The sequence below is a fragment of the Convolutriloba macropyga genome, chromosome 3 (assembly GCF_964194025.1).
Source record: "Convolutriloba macropyga chromosome 3, txConMacr16.3, whole genome shotgun sequence".
NCBI classification, from domain to species: Eukaryota; Metazoa; Xenacoelomorpha; order Acoela; family Convolutidae; genus Convolutriloba; species Convolutriloba macropyga.
In genome coordinates, this window is record NC_134470.1 from 66,470,166 (window position 1) to 66,490,665 (window position 20,500).

Genomic DNA, 20,500 nt, shown 5'->3' on the forward strand with positions numbered 1-20,500 from the left:
TTAATTTTGCCATTCTTCTTTTTTTTGTCTACTTGTTACCTATCCTCATTTGTGAGGATACCACATAAATGCATACCACATAACTGGCTTTCAAAGATGGCTAAATTGGACATAATTTGAGGGGCAAAAAAGATTTTACGGCTCGGACAGCGTTTTCCCGCAAGTTTAAATTTAATTTTTGTTTGTCTCTTTTTGTTGTTTTTTTTGTAACCTCATAAAAAATTGAATAACGGCAGATCTTAATGCCCTCCTATAGAGGCTATGTGATCATAAACATGTTTGATGTTTTCAGTTGCTATCTAATTGTTTTCCTTACTTCGAAATTAATTGTTTTTATAAGCCGATTTTTAACTTCGCTGTTTTTTATTCTTTTTTGTCTAACTGTTTCCGAGCCTGATTATGGATTGGTCCCATATCTTTTCTGTTGACGTACAAGTTGTTTTGTTTTGTTTCAGTTTTATCTAACGCTATTTTGTTATTTTTAATAATTTTTTAAAAAACTGGACAAAGTTTTGGATGCAATTAATGTTTGTTGTTATTGTTGTTTGATTTTTTTGTTCGTCTTGACTTGTTTTCTTATAAATTGCTGATCTCATCAATCTAATGCGGCAGTTTTTGCTCCACTGAGTTATTTGCGTTGGAGACGATCATTTTGCTCATATACCTTTTTTTGAAAAATACTTGAATTTTTGAGGGTTTTCTATCTGTTCATCATTTGGTAGACATTTATGCCGAGCCTCCTGGTTTATTCGGTGACATTCTTTCGTTTTAAATGTATTCACACACAGAACGCATCAGTAATGTGACTTTATGTGAGATTAAGGTTTTATTAAATTGCGAACTTGTTTCACCTAGACAATAAGATCAGGAATTGTCCATTTGGTCTCCATTCGTTCGCCAAACTTTTTTTGCCCAGAGTCAAAGGCACGTTTCAATTATGTAGTCAAGTCTTTATGTAATATCAGAACTTTTCCTGTTCTGAATACAGCCGATGCCTCACTTTTACGCCACTTTTCCTTTTCCTTGTTGTTGAACTAGCGTTTCTTTTAAAATAAGTTTCAATTATTGAAAGATTTTCTGAGAACGACAAATCTAAAAATTGAAATAATTTGATTTTGTTCGGAATAAAATGATCATCGTAATTCTTACGGCCTGTTTGCACTGAGTTGATTTTATGTTATCATGGAGAATAAGCTCGTTTAATTCAGTTGATCTCTTTTTGTGATGGAAATCTTTATCAGGAAGAAAGAGTTTCCTGAAATTTTGTGCCAGTTAATGTGAACGTTTTTATGACCCTTCGTTCGATCAAAGTTTTTGCTTTGCGCTTCTAACAATCTGCAGAATTACGTACATGTTCTCACTGAACTGAAGTCGCCCTTTCCAGCAAAAAAATATTAATGTCCTTAAAGTCAGTCATTTGCCATTTATTGTTTGAAAAGTAAATTTTTTTGACCTAATGAGTTAACTGACAAATTGTATTTCAGGAAGTAACGCGACTTCGTGGCAAAACACAGAAACGGAAGCACGCGGTCATAGGTTTCTTGTCTAATAGTTGCAGTGTTGACTTAGCTTATCTCGGGACATTTAGTGTCCATATTTAGCTGGTTCAGACAGGCTTCATGATCAACATCTTTAAATTGGTGAATTTGAGTTGTCACATCTGTGTTAAACTGTTGTTCTGCTGACTTTCAGATGTTTTTGTTCTGACCATTGTTTTCTATTTGCCTCGTGCGGATTGGATGAAAAATGCCCTTGAATGTACGACCTATTACGACAGTGGAGTATCTCAGCGATAGCTACCAGGACTTCACGCGTGAAGAGATCCCAATCCAGTTTAGAGACAAGTCTATTCCTTCAAACTATGACGGATCGCCATTCGATCTGTTGTCTGAGTGGGGTGTCATTTCGTCTCTGGATGGCTACACTGTTAGCTATAGGAATATCTCAATCAACGGGTGCTCGATGTGTGAAGAAGCAGTCTTTTGTCTGATGGAACCTTGTCCTTTCTCTCCATTCAGAAGGGTCAGTGCTATCGGTAAGACTTGTTTTTTTTTGTTCAAGATCATTTAAAAAGAATTTAAAAAATTTCAGCTCGTTAGTCGAAACAGGTTCTGAGTTTTAGGTGTTTTGCACAACGGGTAGATTGACTCTTTTACTCTTTTAAAGATTTCCCATTTTTGTAGATGTAATTTACAAGCACATTTAAAATTTGCACAAGATCGAATGTTAATATCAAACCTTGCAACATCTGAAACCTTGCTATATTAAGCTCAATTTAATGATTGGTGGAAATTTTGAAGAAAACTTTCAAATCAAAGCTTTACATCGTTCAGGGAATTGACAATTAAATACATTTCGTTCTTATCTTTGTTATAGGTACAAGTGAGATACTTGCAGTGAACGCTTGTAGCGCAAAGTTGCTTGCAGCCTACTCCAAAACCCCAAAAAGTGCGCGCTCCATATTGAATAAGTTCCTAAGAACATTGTCTCCGGGTACTGATCTGCTGTTCAAACCAATGAATTTGGATGAGTTCGAATCGAAAACAGTTTACAATGGCTTTGAACCAGTTGTCTCATATAGTTGGGCAGATGGAAGAAAAAATTTATCGTACTCTACAGGACAAGCAAGTCATTTAAATGGCGCTACAAGACCAAAATTAACTGCTATGACAACTGTTCAAAACACTCGACGAGAAAATACGAAAGCTATAGCGCAAAAGCTGAGTGAAGAGAAAACTACTATTGGTACTTCAGTTAATTTCAACTCAATTCCCATCATCAAATATGCCGAGTGGTCTCAAGTAGAAAAGCCAGTTAATGCAAACTCTACCTCAAAATTGGAAATAGTTGCTCAAAAAAGCCTGGACCAATTTCGCGATAGCTCGAAAACTGTAGAACAGAAATCAAATTTGGTACCGGAATCTTTAGATCAAACTTCACTGTCAGTTGTTGCTCGTGGCCAAAATTCGAATGCTATTAATGAAATGAAAGATGAACTCTCGACAACAGTGTCAGTGAATGCAGTTAAGGACAATGAGTTGCTCACATCTAATGAAGGAGCTGATGACGTCGATTTGGACTCTTTGAGACAGAAAGTGAAATCGAATTGCAAGCTGACGAGATTTCAAATGGCGCAGTATGCGTGGGTGCTAAATCGTGCATGCCTTGCCAACCATTGTAAGTTATTCAACAAAGTTAGTATTGGTTTTGTTTAAAAAATTTATAGTATTTCTTGGATTAAGTCTAAGTGAAAAATAAACAAGGGCGATCGGTCATGTCCGTTCGCGCATGATGTTCCAACCCGTCATATGGCAAACAAATTATCAAAACTTAAGAAAGTAAAAATATGCTTAACCCACATGCGCATCAAAACAATTATTTGAATTTTGTTTCAGTGTAAAATTTCAAAGGCTGTTTGTTGTTTTGATATTTGTTTTTAACGTAAAAAATGACGGCAGTGTTCAAGCGTCATTCAATTTCAAAGGTGCAAAAAATATGTGAAATCTTAAAATATTTAAAATATTTCAACTCGCTGGAAATAACTTCCATAAATTAAACGGTAAAGTATATATGCCCCATAGCATTTTTGTACAAAAAGAAGGAAATTGAGATTAATATGCAGAATACATGACTTCAGTAAATAAAAGAAGGACTTCGCCTAAAATAGATTTATTTAACTTTTCCCAATTTTAAAACGTTAACGTCGAAATTTCAAAAGTATTTGCGTGAACTACTTGAAAGTTTAGTTTCTACTCTATTTAGTGGCACATGAGCGCATGAAATTCTGGAGAGAAAAACATGAAGATCCGCCCGTTAAAATTCGGAAACTTAAAAATAAATGCTATCCAAGCTCCTCTAAAATTCAAATTAAAAAATAAGTTGAAGTATGTTTTGATAAATACTATTTTGATTTTTTTCGGTCATTTTTCGTGTACCAATTACTATTCCAGAAGCCATTAATTACCAATAAATTGTTATCAAACCTAATTTGAATTTGTATTCAAATCTAATTTGAAGGAACGGCATAGAGAAGTTCAACAAACAGTACTTTTGGGAATTTGTATTTTTTTTATTCATACGTGGACACTGAACTCGATACTTAATGTCGAAGTGTTGAGGTTTCAAATTTGATATATAAAAGAACTTTTAAACAAATTATGAAATTTTTTAAAATTGAATCCTTAATTTTTTGAAGTGAAGTTTTCAGTACTTTGTCCAATTGGTTTTTGTGAAATTTGTTGCCTGGTCGTTGTTTAGCTTCTAGAAATAAAGGAAAGCTAGTCATATTACATTGTACTTGGTTTTTCAAACTTTTTTGAGCTCTTATGAGAGCAGTGTTTGTCAGTATTTAAAAAATAGTTTTTTGATTTTTTTTCTTTTCGTGAATTATAGTCCTATTCGTTTATGCCTTTAAGTGTCCGAGAAGTTTTGGTCTTTAAGTTTTGTATTTTGATTTCTTGCATGCTTTGGCTAGTGGCTAATCATTTAGGACTTAATCATCACCAAGGCACTATTTCAATTTCATTTATTTGAGCAAATCTTTCGTAGAATCTTTTACCACCATCTGTTTTTTAATGATTTTTTCAAAATGAGCGAGTGTACTTTTTTAACGTGAACTGTTAAATTACTTGATTATACTATTCTTGATTGTATTTGATTATTAAATCAGTTTACGGAATAACTCAACTCACCAAGCTCTCTTATCAATTACGTCAACATAGCTGCGGTTGCACCAACACAATCGGGTCTTTTATTGAACCAAGAAAACCGGAATTCCATTTTATGAACGGCAATGCGCAGAGCCTTTGATTGAATGTATTTTGTATCTATCTGCAAATAACTTTGTTTAATGCTCACCGGTTGCCTTTGAGGTGCTTGAGCAAGCATCATTGTAACGGAGACGCAAATGATTACTAAAGCAATTGACTTATCCAGCCGGTCAAAATCAAAATTGAGTCCCTGAGATTTGTCAATTTGGGAGTCCTCTGGTAAAAGAATACACAGAAATTATTTTAGAATCTGAGAAAAAGAGCCCAGCCTTCGTATTGCAAAGTTACAAATAATTATTCTTGGTTAGATCAGCTATGTTCCGTAAAAGGAAATTGCTTTCGTCGACTGCGATATTGCCCTACCCCGAGTTCTCTGCTGTCTTATTCTCAATTGCTTGCTGCTGAGATGTCATTAACATCAGGTGCATAGTTTTTATGGGCCAGATTTCATTGAAAGGAGGAAATTTCTCTAGGACAAGCAGTGATATCATCGAGAGTTTTAACAGCTGTAGATAAATTTGCTCTTGTATGAGCTGCTTCGGCACACATATTGCTTACTATAATGGGATGATTTAAGTGAACTGAAGATCTCAATCTACTTTAAGGCTGGCTAGTTGGTTTTTAAACCAATTCAGTCACGGTCTGACGTCCTCTTGTTTAACCTATACAACAATATCTAGGCAACTAGCGGCAAACCATATTTTTCGCTTCTTTCTAAATCATCGACCATTTCTTATCCTTCAGATGTACCAGGCAATCTGCGGCTTTTTCTCTTAACCTTCAGTTATGTTTTGTGCGTATGTATTGAGTAGTATGAGAATTAGGTTTTGTCACAACCATCTTTCTCTTTCTAACTGGAGCTCTTCAGGATTTTTATTATGAGTTCATCTGGCAATATTTTCATACTTTTACCCAATTTTGATACATTTTACGCCCTTTCTTTTCAATTGTGAGATCTTGTCTGCCTTTGACAATATTATAGCTGTCAGCTGAGTGGAGCTAAATTGCGGTGTTCGTGGTGTTTTTGTTTTGTCGTCTGACGCGCTTTTTTTCGTGTTACAGTTGTTCGCACTGCAGAGCTGAAAAAAGTCTTATTCTGAATGACTTCTTCCTCTCACTAACGGCACTTGCGCGTTATTTGATGTCATTTCTCACTCACGCTGAAGTTTTATGTGCTTGTGTTTATTTGCGTGATTAGGTTTTGATCATACGTGACTTACTTCGCTCAATAAATGAGACTTTTACACTTGAAAATTTAAATTTTGAATTCGTATAAGGTCAAAAAACTCATATGTCTAATGAAGGTTTCTAATAAAAATGCTTCTGCGTAGTGAATTTGAACTAGTCTAATGGGTTTTTAAGTGACTATTTTTATTTACAGTTTTTTTAGCGGAGTCCATAACCTTTTCAATTTATATCTGTACCAGTTTCCATCTATATTATGCGACATAGAAGTCTATATGGCACCTATTCCGGTAATGTGCCGGCTATATTTTTGTTATTTCTTCGTCTGACGCTTTTTTCGTTTTACATTTGTTCACACCGCTAGCTGATAAAGTCAACTTTTCATATGACTTCTTCCTCTCTTGTACGGTATTTGCGCTCGTGGCATCATTTCTCACTCAATTTTGTAATAGTTTTAGGTCATTTGAGTGATTAAGGTCCCTAGTTAAAAGGTTTCTGCGGAGTGAATTTTAACTAGCCTGATGAATATAATTGCTATAGTTTTTTTGAGTGGCGTCGATAACGTTCTGAATTTATATCTGTTTTGGTGTCTAACTATATTATACGACACAAAAGTCGATTTCGCAGCTATTTCGGCAATCTGCCGGCTATGTTTTCAACATTATTGATTGAATAGTATGTTCAGCAACTTTGTGCAATGTGGTTGGAGGGAGCAAAATAATGAGAACTTTGATAAACCAGTGAATTCTGATCCAATTAATTCACATGGCGATAGGTTAGCAGAGTTCACCTAGGAAAAATGTTTAATAGCCGCACAGCGGTAGCTGGGGCTATTATTGGCCTTCTCTTGGTTTTTTACAATTCAAAGAATTTGAATTGTATTGGGGCGCTGTCTTTTTTTTTAAGATCTGTTCACACATTTTCATGATTTTTGAAGTCAAATTGGAGTAGTGATTTTGGTCACGCCGAAACAGGAAATGGAGCGAAAAAGCGAGTGGTTTTGCGGCGTGAAATTTTTTCGCTCTTATTTTAAAGTAGAGTGAGAAAATGGTGTTTGAACAAAAATTCGGTTTCTCGGTAGTGGTTTTTTGTTCACATGCGGCAATTTCACTCTGATTTTTACTGTTTTTTCGAGTTTTTCGATCGGATTTTTTTTAAATGGTTTTCCCAACCCATTCACAGCTCATTATATGCCTAGTTTTTGTTTGATTTCAATTTTCATTTCTCGTTAGTGGTTTTTTTGTTCACATGCGGCGTTTTGACATTGATTTTCTGTTTTTTTTTTCTTATTTTTTTTATCTGACTTTTTTAAAATGGTTTCCTCAGTTCACTCATAGTCCATTCTAGGTCTCGTTTTTCTGTTTAGTCAATGAAAATTCTTTGAATTGTACGTCAGGACTTGTCCTGCTATGTTTTTTTATTTCGTCGTCATGATTTTTGTTACGACCATATGACGTCACAGCCACTTTTTGTTCATTCGTTCATGCAATTTCAACTGAATTGCATGTGTGACGTCATTTTTGGCTCTTAGTGGAGCGAGTTTTTTTGTTCATGCGCGTGATTAAATTTTTGGTCACACTTGACTTACCTCACTCTCAAAAATGACTTCCTCAATTTGAAATTGACTTTTATTTACTTTAATTCAAAGAGATAAGGTCAAATGGGTGTGTGTCACTCTAAATGAAGGTTATTTGAGATCAGCTAATAGAGGCAGCCAGAAGTTATACAGATTTTTAATCAAAATATAACAGATCAGCCTTCAATGAAAAGACAAATTATTTTTGGTCTGTCTTTTTTACTGTTTTTAGACTGCCGATCTATGAATCTACTGCGGCTATTTTCTGGCAATCTGCCAGCTATGTTTTTTAATTTCAAACTTCCTAACTATAGTTTTGAACGCAAAACGTTTATTTATTCCTACTTAAACTAGCACAATCCCAAATTGCAAGTCCTGTTCAAAATCGCCGTGAGCTAGCTATTCATCCGCACGTAGTGGCAGTTCCTACGATGTGTTCGCGCAAATTCATTTCAGTTTTGTTGCACTCAGCTATATTGAATTGATTGTTTCAGCTTAATTAGACGGACCTCTAATTCACACATAGCTTCGTTGCGTGTATGAAATAGTTATTAGTCAGAGCGTCCTCTTACTTGAAGTAGTGTTTTAATTTGAGGGGTTGAAATAGTTAAAATTTTTCAGATTTTATTCTACATCTTTTGCTTGTCTTTCTTATTGATCAACAAAAGTAAATGAACTACGTTGAATTGTTTCAGCCTTGCTAAGAGAGTTTCGGCTCACAGATTCTATAACAACTGAACGCTTCATGAAGATAGAAATTTCTCCTCCGAGTTGTGCTCACAATGTCGACTTCAAAATTGGGATGATCTCCAACCCTAATACATGTGTGCCATCACTCGCTGTACAACAGATGAAAATGGAGAAACCAAAGGTGAAGTTGAACAGTAAAAAAGCTAACGTGAAGCCAAGGTGCAATGTGATCAAGTTGTTTTTGGTTGAACTGGCGTTAGACTCACAATTGAACAGCACGTTTCGGTTCTTTGGTATGTTTAATATTTAGTCAAAACTATACAGTTTCGATGCAGTTTTTTCTTGATGGAATCTTATCCCATGTGGACAATCATCAATGATGTATACATCAGCTACCAAATCAGTTTAATGCACACACTAATTAGGGGTCTAATATTTTGTTTTTCCGATCACCGACTTCAGTGGTTGGGAGGGTACTATATTAAGGACTTCGTTTCGCTCCACTTCACAAAAAGTTTAGCAAAGCCGTTAATTGTCACGTGATGTCATTTGTTGTCAAAATGTTTCCCGAGTTTGCTCATTTTCACAGCTAGAAGGAACAATTTTTTTATGGTCATATCAAAGTTTATTGTACACAAATCAAAATATTAGCTAGCAGACTCATCCAATTTGCTCACTTTTTGTTGAAATTTGTACAAAAAAATTTTCTCTTTTTCCCTTAGAAGCTTTTTCCCACTTTTTTCAGTCTAATATTAGAAGGCAGACTATTATAAATTGGAATGGCCTGTGCAATAAAGGAATCAGTTAAAAACTTATTGTTCTTTCCTATAGCTGAATTGGGCAGAATCATTTTGTGCAGAATCTCAATTGTTAACTCAATCGGCCAGTTGCAATATGAGTATGTCTGGTATTTTTTATCCTTATCTACTTTTGAGCAAAATGTTTTTGAATGAAATTTCTATTTTGAGGGGGCGTAAAACGTTGTAAAATGAAGACCTTACAGGCGACTTAATGGCGTTTTCATTCATCACCAAAATCATTTCCAATTTCACTCATGTTCACTGCTTAGTAAATAATTAGTAAATAAATATTTTGCATTAGTTTTTTGTCGCCTTTTCACATTTTTGTGGCTGTTCGAGGCTGGTTTCTTGGGTTAATCTGCTGAAAGCCATTTTAAAAAGCGGCTGCACAGTAAATCTATCTAAATTGAACGATAACAGTATCTAAAATGAGAATTCAACAATGTTTCTTGTTCAATTTTTTTGGATTATTCCTATCTATCAGTATGTTTTCTCAATGTTGTCAAGTTTCCTTTAGTATTGTTTCTTTTTTTTAAAAAAAAACAACACTCATTTCTCGCTCATGTGATTGAATCAACTTCTCTATTTAAAACAAGATTTTTTCACTGACTTAAGTTAATTTTTAAAAGTTGAGGTATATTGTATTCTTTCCAAAAAGAAAATTTCAAAGGAAATCTTTGGTCTAGGATGATGTTTTGGTTGAATTTTTGTTTTTTCTTAGTTACAGATTGCCTCATTCCATTGAAATTTTTTTCTCATTTGATTGCCCTGTTTGAATTGTTGTGCACAGGCGGAGGAAGTTTTATATTCTAATATTCAGTTTTATTAATCTGAAGACCATTAGCAAAAGAAATGAGCAAACTCCAAGAACTGTTTGCAACGTTTTTTTGCAAAAAACTTTTTGCATCGTATTTGATTCCTTTTTTCTTTACTTAATATTTGTTTAAAGGTGGCAATTTGCATCTGGTGGTAGCCCCTCCCCTCCCCCCGCTAAAGCAGTCTACATTCGGCCACTCTGGCTGAATCAGGCTGGCTACAAATAAATCGAGTGTTGTTTCTCGGTAGTCGGCGATCAGTTATTTGCTCGTCGCCTTTTTGTTCATTTTTAGACTGTTTACGGATTGGACGGTTTCAAGCAATTCTAATAAGAGAGATGTGTATACAAAAAAACATTGTTAATTCCCTCTGATACACTTAAGAATAAAATGCAAATGGTAAAAGAGGCAATGTAATGTTAAGAATATAATTTTATGTAAAATTATAAAATCATTAAATTACTTAACTAAAATTTTGACCTTACATTAGTAAAAAAAATGGCCTAAAATGCGAGCATAAAATGTTCTCACAATTTTATATGTACATCATGAAGATTAAAAATAAAGATTAAGATCTAATGCTCTCAATGTTATCTTTCATAGCAGTTGCTTTTGGGTCCTTCAAAAATTTTTTCCAAAAATATTCTTTCAGTTCTTTTTTTAAGGAAGCTTTCGATGTTGTTTTCAGTCTAATATTAGAAGGTAGACTATTATAAATTGGAATGGCCTGTGCAATAAAAGAATCAATTAAAAACTTATTGTTCTTTCCTATATCAGACGTTTTTTTGACCTGTCATGTTGTTTTATTCTCATGTTAGAGAGAGGTTCAATTTTATATGCTGTGAGATCGTTGTTGAGTAACCGAAAAAATATCTTAAGCAATAATATTTGCAAAAGCAATTTAAGCATAAGCAATTTGAATAAAAGCAAATTAAACATAAGCAATTTAAGCAATTAAACAAAAGCGTATACTGATGCAGACCTTGTTTAAGTTTTCTTGAAATAATTTTCATACTTTTCGTTTGTCCTGATGGGGGCTAGGGGTATGAGCCGACACACATATTAGAAGACACGCCAATTGGCCGACAGATTTCATCAAGACGACGTGAAAAAGACCGAAATCTAAACTGTGTAATTTAAATAGTGTTATTAGAAGCGTCGTCTTAATTATGTTCGGCCGTAATAATTTGTTCGGTTGTGATAGATTCATATCTGAGGCATGGCCAAATCAGCTAGCAGTAATAGCCAATGATTGTTTGTTTTACAACTAAGGGACGCTACTTTTACCGCTTAATGCGCGGTTAATTATCGTGAACTGTGGTTTTCGAGTAGTTATATTTGCTGAAGTGTCGGCTAAAAGGTGTGTCGGCTAATTTGTATGTCGGCCAATTGACCGGTCACGGTCCTGATGATTAATATAACATTTGACTTTTAAAATAACAACTACTGAAAGTCAGCAGCTAGAAATTTTATGTGCTATATCGGTGTTCATTTTGTGGAGTTTTGTGAAATTAATATATTTTTGTTAAAGAAACCCAATTTAATAAGCGGCTTGTACTTCTGCTCCTGAAAACTTTTCAGGCTTGAGACATCATATACGAGCAGCCCGCATTACCGCGCCGCCTTGTGGCATTGCCGACCCCTCAAACAGTTGCAATATTTCTTATCAGTTGTACCCGAAAGAAAATTTCGTACAATTTCGAAAATTATATTTTTGTCTGTTTTAGCTTCATCGGAAGAGCTAGCCAAGGAAGCAGCTATAGCGAAATACTTACAATTGAAACTTCAAAACTCCCAATTGCCGGAAAAACTTCTGTGGAATTTCATTTTGCAAGACGTGAAAAAAACGCCACTGATTCTGTTCCGTTGTCATAAGCCTCTGTTGGACATTCGCGATGTGACGTGTAGTCCAAGGTATCTACACTGCGGAAGTGAAATTGATTGCTTTACATTATGGGAGGCGCGGAACAGAAAGTTGCGATGGCAAGCTGATGACCTTGAACAAGAACTAAAGTTTGTACGAAAGGCAACCAAACGAAATTTGGTTGTGATCAGAGATCTAGGCAGTGTAGCTAACATGTCAGCAAACGGGTTTGTAGCATCTGTGGCGTCCTGGAAAGCGCTTAGAGAATTGAGCAGACATGTTTTTGTGAATTCGATTGGGTTAAGTTGCACCGAAGATAGTGAAACTCGAAGGCTGCAGTTTGAGGTGACCATAAATGACATCTACGTGTTCAAAGAAAGGAATATAAGAGTTTTGGCGAATAAGGCGACTCGTTTGATGCAAAAGATTGAAAATCGTGGCTGTGAGGATGTAATTCCGTATGAACAAAGAAACGACACGAAGTTGTTAATCTCCCTTTTTGAATTGAAAACTGGGCTTTCAATTCAAAAAATTGCAATCAAGTTCAAATTTGAGATTGAGACAATTTCTTGGAAAGGTCATATTACAGTTGATGGCGTTTCATGTGAAACAGATTCGTCACAAAAGACTCACAAAGAAGCTCTTAATTGTTTGCTGTTGAAATACTTGATGGATAAGCAGAGCTGCCTCCTTATTGAAGTGTGATAGCTCCTCTAAATATGATTGTTGTTTAATGAGATCACTATATCTTTTAGCAGGCAAATTAAAATAATATTGTTAGCGATGTCAATAATATTATAGTAGCATATCTCTAAAGTTGATTTAGTTTGAATTGTTGCAATCTTTGAATTTTGATCATATAGAATTTAATCTTATCGAATCTCATTTTGTGCAGAATCTCATTTGCGGTCTCAATCGGTCAGCGGTTGCAATATGAGTCTGTCTGGTATTTTTATCCTTGTTTACTTTTGAGTGAATTTTTTAGTCAAGTTTTCATTTTAAGGGGCCGCAAAACGTTGTAAAGTGAAGACCTTTCAAGCGACTCGATGGCGTTTTCATTCATCTCCACAATCCTTTCCATTGTCTCTCTTTTCACGCCTTAGCAACCCAAATATTTGTTGCCATGTAATAGGGTGGTGGATAAACAAAATCAAAGGCTTCAAAATCGCTCACATTTTCGCGCCCAGATTATCGTTAAAGCGCCTGCATGCAGATTTTTTTCCAAACATCTCAGAACCGAACGGTCGGGGAACTAATTTGTTACATAAGGATGCTTTAGTTCTCGAAACTGAAATTCTTGAAATCAAATTTCGGTTTACAGCTCTTAAAAATTAAGTTTCGATTTTATTGTCATTTACAGGTAATCCAAAAAACAATTGGCCCTGTTATTAATGAGACTAAGTCACAAAACTACAAAATGACAACAAATACATGCAGAAGCCAGAAAATCACGAACAATTTGACGACACTATAATTAAAAGATGTTATCTGCAAGAACTGCAAACCAGATGTTATCTGCAAGAACTGCAAACCATATCTTTTAACTGAAATCTTTAAATACGTTCAGCTATGCTTCCTGAGACAGCAATTGACATCTATCCTTTTCATGTATGTGTCGTACTGCAACAAAGAAAGACAAACTTAGGCAAAAATTTAAAAAATCCAATAAATTTTGCGAGAGAACTGTGTCACAATTGAATAAACTATTCAACAAAAACTATTATAATGTTCAGATACGCCTTTTCTCAACGCTGTGCCCAACTATGCTTTCTTGCAATTGGACCTGTCAATAATGTGATAATTCGATAAAAAACAAAAGGAACTAAAAAATTTGCGTTTATGCTCAAAATTGAAAAAAAAATGATAAACTGGTAGTTTAAAAAGTTGGAAACTATTAATTAAACGTAAAACCGCTGCAGCCTTTAGTTTATAACTCACAGTAATTGGGTTTACACCTGTTTTTACTAAGACTACGCCAGAAGTTGAGAGAAATGAGATAAAAGTTGAAAAAATAAAAAATTTACCGACATTTTTTTAAGACAAATAAACTCAGGCATCAGAGACATTAAATAACAACTGAAAGCATTGTAGAGGTTCACTTGTACCTCTTAAAAGCCAATTAAGTCATTGGACTGTAAAGTATAGCAAATCAAAGCAAAAATTTAATTTTTAAGATAACAATTGGTCAGAGCCATGAAAACCATGATTTTAACTATTAAACCGCGATATATGGTCATTGCGCCTCATTTTTTAAAATATATTATCTGTCAAAAATTGAGCGCTGATTTGGATTTCTTGCCAGTAATTAGCATAAAAAACTATAAAAGCTGAAAGTTTTTAAAAAAATCTGCGCCTCTTTAAAATCTAAAGTTTTCTACCGTACGGATCCATGATGAGATCAAGATCAGCTCTGATGTTGCTGCGCGGGTAAATCAAACACTCAATTGTTCAAATTCTGGGGAAATAGATCATTTGCAAGCAAAGTTCTCCAGTATATCAAAAAAGGTAATGCATTTTGTATAATCATTGAGTTTACCTTGGCGAAAAAATTGCAAGACTATAGTTCTAGAAGACTCTTAAAGTTAGCAAGATTACAACAACTATCTCTCTGTTTAATTTTTCGAAGAGACTGATTGCAGTTATATGGTCTTTACTTAGAGCAAGTTTGGAGAAACCAGGCTAAAAAAAACATATTTGGTCCCATTTTGACTAATAAAGTCTTAATTTTTTGAAAAGTTTAGCATAAAGTTTAGCCAGAAAACTCGAATCGAACAATTTAGAGCACTGCTCTATTTTTGGAGTTAAAGTCAACACTACAATTAAAAACTTTAACATGTTTTAGCAAAATTGACGAAAATTTGTGCTAAAATACGGAAAATGTGAATGAAAACAATGGAATATTGTCTACTACTCACAAAAACTTAAACCTCGATAACTCCCTGTAAAAAACAAAAATCAAAAAATTTTTTAATTCCATATTCTACGCTGTACGGGCTTTCTAATGATACCACTCACTATGATGAATATTTCGGTCGGTGAAAATTGGCAGCCCTTAAAACCATAATATATAAAAGCAAAAACATGTGTTTAATTGCGTAATTTAAGCTCTTTTTCCGATTGTAGTCTTAAGTGATGTGACAATTAACAAAGAAACAAAAAAGAACAGCAAAAATGGCCAATTATGCAGAAAAATCAGAAGCCGTTATTTAGGAAAAACCACCACAGAGAATAGTGTGTGTTTTATATGAAAGAAACTTGGCCTCTATTTACTGAGAATAAGCTAAAAGTTAACAGAAATGAGATAAAAAAAATTGACAAACTCAAAAAATCGCTGACATTTTCTTAAATGCACAACTATCTTCAATATCATGAGAGACATTCGATAACAACCGAACTCATTGTATAGGTTCACTTAAACTTGAAGAAGCCGTTTGTTTGATCAGTTAGATTTTCAAATCTGACTGCAAAAAGAATAACTAATGATTGCAAAACAAGAATTCATGTAAAGTTTACTAAAACTCTTCTTCAAAACCATAAAAACCATTAGATGTGTTCCTTAAACAAAGCATATGTACATTGGGACTCTTTTTCATGTGGGAGCTGTCATTAATTGAGCCGTGAATTGAAAATTTTACCAGTACCTAACTTTAAAAAATTAAGCCAAAATGAAGCAGAGCCCAAATAAAAATTTAAAAGATCTTATTATAAGAATTCATTATATGATCAAGCCTATCCCTGATTTTGCAGCGCGCACTATAAGCCTTCCAATTGTTCCAAATGTTTGTTTAGTACTTTTCTCTGTATGCCTTATTTCAAAAATCAAGATAAACAATGATGCTTTTTGTATAACTTTCGAGTTAAATTTGCAAAAAACGGCAAAATTTGAATTCTAAAAGATTTTCAAAGGGTGCCTCTTTCGACTAGCAATCTTATTGAGGTTACAGAGACTGTGTCAGTTGTTACTAGGTCTCGACGTCTGGCAAACTTTCGCAAAGTTGACCAAAATCTTATTTTGTGCCATTTCTAATGAAAAAATTCGAATTTTGAAAATGTTATCAAACTTTTTAGCCAAAAAATTTTCAATCAAACAATTCAGCTACGCTCTTTGATCTCTAACAAAAATGATAACACTCTATCCTTAAAATTTTAACTTGTTCTTACTATAGCAAAATGCAGCCAAATTTTACGGAAAATTACGGAAATTGTGAATAAAAACTACGCTCTTCTATCTCCAACGAAAATGATAGCACTCTATCCTTAAAAATTATAATCTGTTTTTACTTATTTTAGCGAAAATTACGGAAAATGTGAGTAAAAACAGTCCAACATTCACTAAACTTTAAACCTCGATAACTCATACTGTAAAAACGAAACTTGAAAAAATCTTTTTAATTCCATATTCTAAGGTGTACGGCCTGTCTAATGATACCTCTCACAGCTCTGTACAATATAAATATCGATCGCCAAAATTGTCTGAACAAAAAAAACCCATTTGAGTATATAGTTCCTCCCCACTAAATTGGGGGTCGGAACAATGAATGAAAAATGCAATTAATTACCACTTAAATTCGAAAACTTTTTGAACGCTTTTTTAAATGTAGTAATGATCAGTTTTGGTGCGCTGCCTTCCACCTTCCTAATAGCTTTTTGTCTATATTTGAATTTTTGTAGTAGTCGGCATACTGAACAGTTGTTCGCAAAAATGAAATGTGATTGATGTTTCTATTAGTCCAGCAGTTTTGTCGACATCATGTATAATTTGGAGTTTTGCAAATTCTTTCAACGAGATTTAAATATGCGTAATGTTTGCTTGTTTTAGTTTTCCTTATCTATAGTTCATTAATATCCAATTTTATCCAATTTGTGGTGTAAGTTTCACTTTTACCATATATATCTACCATTGGAGAGGTCAGTGAACTTTTTAACATTCAACTGGGTTCCGTTAATATACGTGATGGGAAGGAATTTTTGAGGTTTTAGATTCAAGTGTTTTTGGCTGGTCAGACGCTGAATTAGATCATTTTTTGGCTTTTTGCAATATACTGCTTATGTTAGCGTATTGTACCTGGAATGTTTTAATTGCTTTGATAGCAAACCTAATAAAGTATAGATAGCAGAGTAATAATTGGTTAAAATCTGATGATTTTTAGGGATTTCATTGAACTATTGTGATTCAAAGAATAGAGATGAATAAGGCGTTAGTTTTTCCTAAGTTTTCAGCCCAATATCAAAAACTTTGCGGCTCATATTGATAAATTTTTGTTCAATATACAGCTTTCCATTTGTACATTTATTATGTTGATGTAATGATGTGAAAAAGTTGTGTTGATATTAAGTTATTCTTGTGCGTTGACGTCGTTGACTCAGAAAACGAAGTCGGAAGAAGCACGGTTTTTCCGTCATCAAATATCTCTCCAATTTCTCTCGATTCAAAATCGATCTTGTAGGCGCTCATGTCAGGGGGCAATGGTTAGAAACAAAACAAGGAGGCTCGGTAATGTGCGTTCGCACATAAAGTTCCGACCCCGGTCACCCGCATTTTTGGCATGAATGTCTACCAAATGAGGAACAGATAGAAACCCCCCTAAAATTCAAGCAGCAAAGTTGAAAAATTTATATTTTTAAAAACAATTAATTTAGAAGTAATGAAAACCATTAGATAGCAATTGAAAACATCCAACATGTTTATGGTCACATACGCCTCCATGGGTGCCATTAAAACCTGTCATTATTCAATTTTCTTTGCGGTTCAAAAAGGACAACCTATAGAGACATCAAACAAAAGTTCAACTAAAACTTCAAGAAAACGCTGTCGAAGCCGTAAAGCCGTTTGTTGCCGCTCAAATAGGTTCAATTGAGCCTTCCTCGAACTCCAATAATGTGGTATTGGACTTCTCATTAATGACAATAGGTAACAAGAAGAAAAAAAGAGAGAAAGGCAGAATTAAGTAATACTTTTTAGTTTTTCGAAAACAATTGTTTTCAAAGTCAAGAAAGCCATAAGCTACGGAATGAATTATTTAAAAAGGTTCGTTTATTCGTCCAAAGCAATCGCTTGAGACCTGGAGTTAATCAGAATATGTCTTACGTCTACAAAAAGAACGTTACATATCGGCAAAAATCAGAAATTAGTTTACTTTTTTTGCGGAAAACCTGTGTTGAAGCCAATAAATTCATACCGACTTCTTCGAAAACAATAAATTTCGTACATGTTTACAATAATGTCATATGTGACCTGTAATTAACACGACTAGGTAACAAATAGACACAATCACAAAAATGCGAAGTTGAAAAGTGTTTTTTAAATTTTTGAGATCAATTGTTTTAAAAGACATGAAAGCTATCTTTTCAGATCAGAATCGGCTCATTTGTTCCTTCATAAAGAGCGAATGACAACTGTCATTATACAGGAAAGTTCATACTACTAAAATGACAATGTTAGATCGACGGTTAAAGACATTTAAAAATTTAAGTAATTTTTTCGAGAAAGGGGTGTCGAATAAACCATAATCTATGCCTTTAAAGACTCGTTTATGTTCAATTATTCCTTATCTTGAACGCCAATAATGTGATATGTGACAGTTCAATAATGTGATGATGTGACAAAACGAGAAAAAAATTTAAAATGAGCTAATGCTAAATAAAAGTAATGCTAAATGAGCAAAATAATAACAATGTGAAATCTTGTAGTATCAAAGCCAGAAAACCATAACTCAACGCGTAAAACCACTAAAAAAGGACAAAATTTTAATTCAGTAGAAAGAAGAGAAAAAAGTGGCTTTCTTTCTTTGCTGACACTAAGCTACAAGTTGACCATTTTAAGAGAAAAATTGTGGTGAAATTCAATCAACCGTTGTTTATTGAAAAATCAAACGTTTTTAAAAAGTGAAAAGGACTATAATCTTTGGAGTAAAGACACTCGATGCATTAGTTTGAAACTGCTTAGGAAGCGACTTGGACCTCTCAGCAGTGAGTTTTGATTTCAATCGTTCTTTCTTTAAATACAATAATGAAGATCGAATTTTTTTTAAAAAAAAAGACGGACTGAATACAATCCGAAATATTTTTAGATTCTAGCAGTCCATGATTGGACCAAAACCAACATTGCTATTGCTTTTCGTCTAATAAAGCGCTCAATTGTTTCGAATATTATAGATCTAATTAATTTGTTAGTTAAAAAATCAATGATAAATGCTACGTTCTTGATAATCATAGAGTAAATTTAGAAAAAAGACGGCAAAATTTTAATTCCAGATTACTCTCAATGGAATGGAAGTTGAAGTGGGACCAGCTTTCTTCATAGTTTACAAAGATTGTTTTACTTGGGTGTGTACTTCCGGCGAATTTAATCAAAGTGGACAAAAGAAGCTTTTTTCGGGCAATTTTTTTTGGAAAAAGTCTGAAGTTTGAAATATTTAGCCAAAAAATAAATCATCTCTTAATGATACAACTCACAACTCTCTACGAGGAATATATCGATCGGTCAAATATGACTGAACAAAAAATCCCATTTCAGTATCCCATCAAGAGGGGCCGGAACAATAACGGTGGTTGAAATTCACCTTTTTCACGCCTTTTGAGTTACCATGTAAGATGCAGTCATCGCAATACATCTTTTATACAAGTCTTTTTTATAAAAAAAATCAGTTTCCGTTTGTGTTTGCGTATTTACCATTTCTGATGTCCGCATTGTTCAAAAATTGAGTTTAACCGTTTCGGCCGTGAGAAACAAAAGATTTGACAGATTTTTGTTTGAGGTTTTTTCCAAAGAAATTAACTTCTTTAATCCTGTGCGCCTATATGGTGATATTAGTAATCTCACTGATTAGTATTGTATATTTGCGAAAGTAAATACAATAGTTATTACTTCGGTTAAACCCGTCAAGTTATTGTTCCTAGTTCTTCGCGCTATGTTTTAGATTGCGAGTTCCTCTGTCCATTTTTGATAACTTGCAGCAAGTAACATTCAAATGAGCTCAATTTGCTCTCAGTTTGTTAATCAAGAAAGGCATCAGAAACGAAATGAATAATTTGGTTTCATTTATTGAAAATGTTTTCTCTTTAACATATTTTTTTATGTGGGGTATTTTTCTGTAAATTTGATTTAAGAGATCTTGACAGATGTGTTCTTTTGACAAAAGTTTTTAGTGGCATACAACTCCAAGTAAGCCGTGGTTCTATCAATTATCCCTAGCTCAAATTGACAAAATTTGTTTGACCAAGCATTAGATTGGTTGAATGGTGCTAGTAAAAGTCACAATTTCTATTTTGCACAACTCCGCCAAATCGTTTCATAGGTCATTTTTCTGATTTCAAATAACGAACTGGCCAAACAAGCGGACAAGATTTTTGAAATTTCATTCGCATAGCAAAGAAAATTTACTCCAATTTACTGTTTTAGGCTGTCACAGCTTGGTAATGAAAATTTGAAGTAGACAAGGCGGCTCGGTAATGTGCGATGGCACATAAGGTTCCGACCCCGCCCATCCACAATTTTGGCATAATTGTCTACCAAATGAGGAACAGATAGAAAAACCCAAAAATTGTTTTTTGCGAATCCCAAAAAAGCCCAAGTCTTTTTCAAAAAATACTGTATGAACGATAAGATAGCCTCCAAAGCAAATAACTCAGTGGAGTAAAAATTGATGCATTAGATTGCTGTAATATGTCAATATTAAGAAAGCGAGTCAAGACGAACAGCAAAATCAAACAACAACAACAACAAACATTAATTACATCAAAAAATTTATGTCCCTCTTAAAAACTAAATTTAATAACAAAGTCAACATACCGTCAGATAA

At 34.0% G+C, this 20,500-nt stretch overlaps 2 protein-coding genes across 3 annotated transcripts in view; one reads left to right on the forward strand and one right to left on the reverse strand.

Annotated features, from left to right (window-relative positions):
- LOC142336375 (translationally-controlled tumor protein homolog) overlaps positions 1 to 11,383 on the reverse strand; it is a 318,382-nt gene extending 306,999 nt beyond the window's left edge. The window contains exon 1 of the mRNA XM_075385158.1: positions 11,374 to 11,383. The gene's annotated coding sequence lies outside the window, so the exon portion shown is untranslated. The remainder of the gene's footprint in view (positions 1 to 11,373) is intronic.
- LOC142336374 (uncharacterized) lies at positions 1,697 to 12,584 on the forward strand. 2 transcript variants are annotated; one of them, XM_075385155.1, is made up of 4 exons: positions 1,697 to 2,035; positions 2,377 to 3,177; positions 8,226 to 8,513; positions 11,563 to 12,584. In XM_075385155.1, exons 1-4 carry the CDS (start codon positions 1,747 to 1,749, stop codon positions 12,402 to 12,404), a joined length of 2,220 nt encoding a protein of 739 aa, XP_075241270.1. In that variant the 5' UTR covers positions 1,697 to 1,746; the 3' UTR covers positions 12,405 to 12,584. The 2 variants fall into 2 exon arrangements, with proteins under 2 accessions (XP_075241270.1, XP_075241271.1); XM_075385156.1 differs by having other exon boundaries at positions 1,937 to 2,022.
- Positions 12,585 to 20,500: the final 7,916 nt, after the last annotated feature.

Coding starts and splice junctions, on each gene's coding strand:
- LOC142336374 (XM_075385155.1), top strand. CDS start 1,747: ATGCCCTTGAATGTACGACCTATTACGACAGTGGAGTATCTCAGCGAT. Junction 2,036..2,376: donor CAGAAGGGTCAGTGCTATCG/GTAAGACTTGTT, acceptor TCTTTGTTATAG/GTACAAGTGAGATACTTGCA. Junction 8,514..11,562: donor CAGCACGTTTCGGTTCTTTG/GTATGTTTAATA, acceptor TGTCTGTTTTAG/CTTCATCGGAAGAGCTAGCC.